The 5,978-nt window shown below is 39.9% G+C and overlaps 1 protein-coding gene across 8 annotated transcripts in view; it reads left to right on the top strand.

The window, feature by feature from the left end:
* The window catches only part of LOC102674251 (obscurin), a 44,154-nt gene that overhangs the window by 26,327 nt on the left and 11,849 nt on the right, over positions 1-5,978 (top strand). For 7 of the 8 annotated variants that reach the window (XM_006613912.2, XM_006613911.2, XM_031509617.1 and 4 more), the window contains 9 exons: positions 208-658; positions 782-979; positions 1,226-1,264; positions 2,142-2,387; positions 2,460-2,601; positions 2,684-3,075; positions 3,196-4,100; positions 4,213-4,792; positions 5,491-5,643. In XM_006613912.2, the coding sequence (XP_006613975.1) occupies positions 208-658; positions 782-979; positions 1,226-1,264; positions 2,142-2,387; positions 2,460-2,601; positions 2,684-3,075; positions 3,196-4,100; positions 4,213-4,792; positions 5,491-5,643 (3,106 nt within the window). The remainder of the gene's footprint in view (positions 1-207; positions 659-781; positions 980-1,225; positions 1,265-2,141; positions 2,388-2,459; positions 2,602-2,683; positions 3,076-3,195; positions 4,101-4,212; positions 4,793-5,490; positions 5,644-5,978) is intronic. The other variant, XM_031509616.1, reaches the window with a different exon arrangement.

The following is a 5,978-nucleotide window of genomic DNA, read 5'->3' as shown; positions in this document are numbered from 1 at the left end:
TTTTACTTTTTTCTTATATTTTTCTTTCTTTTTTTTTTTTTTTTTGTAATCAAAAATTCTATTATATCATCCTATAAAAGATTTTTTCACCACCCTTTACATTTAAATATTCTTTCTCCGACTTTCTGACACCCTGACACATTATCTATTAATTACCAAAAAAAACATTTTGCTATTTTGCTATGAACCTAATATCTCCAATTTCAGCTGCCAGAGGTGGAGGTGAAAGATCATCCGGGAGACATACGCTCTTTCGAACTACACAATCCAGCTAGCCCCGCTTATCCGATCACTCTAGTAGCTCATAAAGATCCCGTGAAGGCCTATTGGCTTAGAGAGATTCGACAGTACGCGAGCGACGTGGTAGCTTTAGCCGAGCACGCCGCGGACGACTTACAATTGACGGAAGTACCGGAAACCAAGGAAGAAAAAGTTAACCCTCAAAAGGTAGCAGCGAATCCAGGAAATCCGGGGCAGAAAGAGAATCCAGGGGAAGAGAAAGCTCGTGGTAATCCGGAAGAAAAGACGGCGGAGAAGAGGAAGGACAATCCGGGTCATAATCCAGAGTCCAAACAAGCGAAGGTTGAAGAAGAAGGTGCAGACATGTCGCGAAGATATTCCGCCAGTCGATTCAGCAGCTCTTCGAAAGTTGTCGAAGGTATGAGAAAATATAGAAGAATGGTGATCACGTTGATTTTAATTTAAATAATGTCTGGTTTCTATTTATCGTGTGTTTATTGATAATTTCTTTGCATTCTTTTTTTTTTTTCCATCTCTGAAGAATATTCTTCAGTGTCCAGCAGCCAGATTGGCACGTCTACTTACATGGAGTCGTCGAGCAGCGCGGTGAAGATGGAAGCAAGTTCTTACCAAGCTGGAAATTCGATAGAAACCAGGACGAGCACAGCAAAGATCGAGGGTGGTGGTGGAATAGGGAAACCAGTGTTCGTCAAGACTCTCGAGGGATCCAGCGTTGAACGTAAGTGGTTGAATTTAAAAGATAGGTAAATGTGGATAATAGATGAATAAAGATTAGTTTGATAGCCAATAAAGAAAATCGAAGGGAAGAAATGAAGAAAATCTTCGATTCTGATCTTTTTGATTTTTGAGAGATATCTGTTGAATCTGTGATTCATAGATAATTTCGCCAATGGCTCTGTTTAGTAAAGTAAAACAAAGTTTTCTCAAAGATTAGGTGACATAAGATTCATTTTTACTGTTCTAGCGATACCAGAAAATAACGTGGAATTGATACACGCCGTAGGTAAAGTGACACTTTCAGGATTTGTCTACTTTCTTGATCACTCGCTGTACTGCATATTTTTTTTTTTCTGTCAATCTTCTGTCATATCGTATTGTTAAGAATATTTCTATCGATCTATTTCTTATATTTTTTCTTCTAGCCAGCTAAGTAAAATCGCTTCTAAAATCGTTCTAGGCCATTGGTCAAGCTTTAATATTAATCCTAGGTGTTCATACGAAAACACATCACGTACTCACACATATGCTCACTTCACACAATCATATCGATATTCTGTATATTATTTTGCACACTCGACAATTTAACACATTCTGCTTCAGTGTCGTCAATATTTTTTCAAGTAGCTTCTTTGATGATTGACGCTATTCTTCTTTTTAGTATACTCTTTTACTAGTTGTACCACTTTAGAAGATTAGAAAAAGCACTTTTCACATACAGCATGCTTTTCATCATCCATAAAATATAAATACCAAATTCTCGAATATACCTTTAATATACTTCAATTTTGATCGTTACAAATTATAGTACATTTGAACATATCCTCTCCCCTTTATTCTTAAATATGAACATATAAATATTTCAGTTTTAGACATTGTTATATCCATTGGAAATATTTCTCTTGTATATAGTATCAAGTTTTAACTTTTAACTAGTGTAATCACATTACAACAGCAACAACTACTTCAGTTTTAGACGCTGTTACATCCCCTGGAATTGCCTTTCTGGAATTCTCTTGTAGAATATTTTTGATCGCACTGTAGATCAAATACTCTTGTATATTTCATATAAATTCTTGAACTTAAATATACAGTGATAATAATTGATTCTATTCACATTCGTATATTTTTCTACTAATTTCATTCGTTTCTCCTTTACATAGCTGGAGAAATGGCTGTGTTCGAGTGTACACTATTGTACACCGATTCAACAACAAGAGTGCAATGGTTAAAAGACAATAAACCGTTGGAAGACAGATTGGCAGATCGTCTAACAGCCTCTGCGACCGGGAAAACGTTCAGACTTACGCTTCAGAACGTGCTCGAATCGGATTCTGGCATCTACATCGCTAGAGCAATGAACAGCGAGGGCCAATCTACTTGCACTGCTCAACTCATTGTGCAACAACGTGAGTCTATTGAATTTGCACGCGTCGAATCGAGTTATATTGAATTGATCATTCGTTTCTCCGTTTCTCTAGTCACTCCTGAGGAGAAGAAAGCAAGAGCGGAAGCCAACGCGCCAATCTTCTTGGTACGCTTGAAGGACACAGAACTCATGGAGAACACTTATCTACGTTTCATGGTGAAAGTGAAAGGAGATCCTAATCCTGAGATGAAATTGTTAGTTATCATATAAAACACGTTTTTTTTTTCTTGTCTCTACTTTAGAAAAATATGTATTTTTTAATTCTCCTCGACGCAGCTACAAGGACAACGTTTTGATCGATTCGAACCATCCACGAGTGAAGATCGTCACGGAGCAAGGTGACAAAGGCTTCTACGAATTGATATTGGAGGACGTACAAAAGCAAGACGCTGGAAAATATTCGTGCACCGCGAAAAATAAATTTGGAGAAGCTTCTTGCGAGGCATCCGTGACGGTGTCAGATGAGAAAATGTTATACCTTCCTGAAGACTTTCTCGAACCGGGCATGGAGCCTCGATTCACTTGGCTGCGCGATGGAAAACCATTCGACCCTGAAGAACGTTTCAAAGTATTGTTCAAGGATAACGAGGATACCCTAGCTCTGGTGTTCCAACACGTCAAACCTGAGGATGCCGGTCTCTATACTTGTGTCGCCCAAACGAGTACAGGTAATTAATTAACCAATAATAATCTTAAATACCGATGTCATAGCCTTCAAGAGTGATTTTAAGTATCGATCAATATCACAATCTCAACGATCAAAACTCATAAGAAGATTGAAATCGTAGGTAACATCAGCTGCAGCGCTGAACTGACAGTTCAGGGAGCAGTGAATCAACTGTTGAAAGATCCAGAGAGGCCGAAATTGTGTTCAGAAGCAAAGCATTCGGAGGTGAGCGCGGGTGGATCAGCCATGTTGGAACTGCAAATCAGGGGTTACCCAAAACCGGATATCAAGTGGACGAAAGACGGGCAGGAGATAGTGGCTGGTGGAAAGTACAAGTATCTGTGGGAGGACGAGGAGTCCATGTCATTGGTGATAAAGAACGTAACCGCCAAGGATGCAGGCGTTTACACAATCAAAGCGAAGAACGAGTTGGGCGAGGATACGACGCAGATCGAATTGATCGTGAAATCAGCGCCGAAGATCACGAAGAAACAAACCGACACGACTTGTATAATCAACGAAACGTTGACGATGACTGTGGAGATAGAAGCCACCCCCGCGCCGGAAGTTAAATGGTACAAGGACGGGCAAGAAATCAAGGAAAATGATCGAATAAGCATCGAGAAGGAGGGGAACGAAACTTACAAACTGACAATAAAGAACGCTCGGCTGGACGACACTGGTTCTTACTCGATCGTTGCGCGAAACGAAGTAAATCAAACGACAGAAATATGGAAATTGAAAGTGTTGAGCCCACCGAAGATCAGAAAGGGATTGGGCGAGCCGATTATAATAGATCAAGGTGGTAATCTCGTGTTGATGGTAGAGGTAGATTCCGTGATGCCGCCTAGCATCAAATGGTACAGGGATGGAGAAGCGGTCGTCGAGGATAATCACATAAAGATGACGAAAGAGGGTAATAGGTTCGTTCTAAGGATCGTTAATACGGTGAGCGAGGATGCGGGATTTTACAAAGCGGAAATCAGCTCCGATCACGGAGTCGTCACCGATGAAACCAGAATTCGGGTAATAGGAATACACATATATATATATTATTTCGAAATGATATTTTTTATATATCATTTCGCGTACAATTTTCTCTTATTTTATAATTCTCTCATTTTCTCTCTTATGCCAGGTGAAAGGTATCCCGCGATTCAAGACGAAGATGTACGACGTCACGGTGAACGAAGGAACGAAAGACATCGAGTTCAAGGTAGAGATCGATGGGTGTCCTCAACCGAGCATTCACTGGTACATAGACGACGTAGAGATCACGGAGAAGCGAAAAGAATTTGTTCGAAAGGAGGAAGAGGAGTCTTGCACGTTGATCATTTCCGAAGCTAAGACCGAGTTGAAAGGGAAGTACACGTGCAAGTTGAAGAACGAATTCGGCGAGGTGAAGAGCAGTTCCACGTTGATCGTGAACAGCAGGCCGAGATTATTGAAAAAGTTGGCCGACCAAAGGATAAAAGAGGGCGACACGTTGAAATTGATCTTCGAGGTAGCCGGTACCCCGGATCCTCAAGTGAAGTGGTACAAGGATGGGCAGGAAGTATCGGCGGACGCGAGGATAAAAATAACTAGGGACAGCAAACGTCAAGAGAACTACGACCTCACCGTGACTCTGGTTAAAGGTTCAGACGCGGGTATCTACGAGGTTCGGGCGGAGAACGAGCTGGGCTTCGTCACCAGCAAGAGCAAAGTGTTAATAATGAGTAAGTGATCAATTTTTCTTATAAAATAATAAAAACGGGTATTTTGTAAGATTGCTGGGTTGCTCCATCGTTATTATTCTTCTTCGGTAAGAAGAAAAATAAGGGGATGATGATGAATCTTATTGATGATAGAATTTTCCAGAATTTAAAGGAATCGATGGAGCAGTTAAGCAAATGTCTAAAACTTAATTTTTGATAAACTCGCCAGCGATAATCGTCGTCGATTTACGATTCCATTTTAATCAACGTTCAGTAAGTACTGAAAAAAGTGAAAGGTACGGTTTCATGTTCGATTTGTTCATCGTTTACCTTTGTTTCGCTCAAAGATTCACAGACAATCGTTTAACGCCGTCACGTGTGACTCTTTTTCGAGAGTACATTTTTTTGGAGATTAATTTATGAGCATAATCTTTAAAAAAGAAAAAAAAAATCGCGTCACAGACATTGACGCGTGAACTTTTCTCTCCCCTGTTGCCTCTGTTACTTGTATATTCTCATACTCGTTTTTCTCGTGCCTTTTCTCGTCTTTATCTCGATGGAAAAATAAAAAAAGACGTATTTCTTTCAACGACATATTTTGTACGTGCAATTGTCACTTCTCATGTATTGATTATAATCCCCTTTCGCACGTACTGACGTTCCATCTACGTTCATGTACATGTTCTAAAATGTGTTCGAAAAATGTGTGAATTCCTTAGCGAAAACGGAAGAAAGCGTGGAGGAAAAGATGGAGATGACGAAGGAGACCATCGAGAAGATCAGTATCGATGAAGAGGAAACGAATTTGCAGAAAATCGAGGAGAAGGAGATCGAAACGAAGAAGGAATACGCGGAGGAATCCGGACCGGAAGGTAATCCAACGATCCACAGAACGATGGAGAATTAATCGTATATATTGCTACGTAGCAAGGAGAGAATATGAGTTATACGTATGGAAGAGAAAGAAAGATTTATTTAGTTAATAACGCTAAAACGCTTGAAAGCTCTCTAAATATCCGTGTTCTGCGATCGTCGAGATGTCGCGATGTCGCAAGATTTTGGTAAGATTTTTGAAACGATTTCGAGCGAACGATTTTTTTTTACCGCTCTTTTTTCCTTTTTGGAGCGTAGAAGAGTAAAAAAAAAACAAAAAAATTTGAAGGATTTTGTGTTTGAGCATAAACATTTTCAAAGCAAGCTTCACTAT

The sequence above is a fragment of the Apis dorsata genome, unplaced genomic scaffold, assembly GCF_000469605.1.
Source record: "Apis dorsata unplaced genomic scaffold, Apis dorsata 1.3 scaffold_165, whole genome shotgun sequence".
In the NCBI taxonomy this organism is placed as follows: domain Eukaryota; kingdom Metazoa; phylum Arthropoda; class Insecta; order Hymenoptera; family Apidae; genus Apis; species Apis dorsata.
The sequence above is the reverse complement of the archived record's forward strand: the minus strand, read 5'-3'. Positions and strand labels throughout refer to the sequence as shown.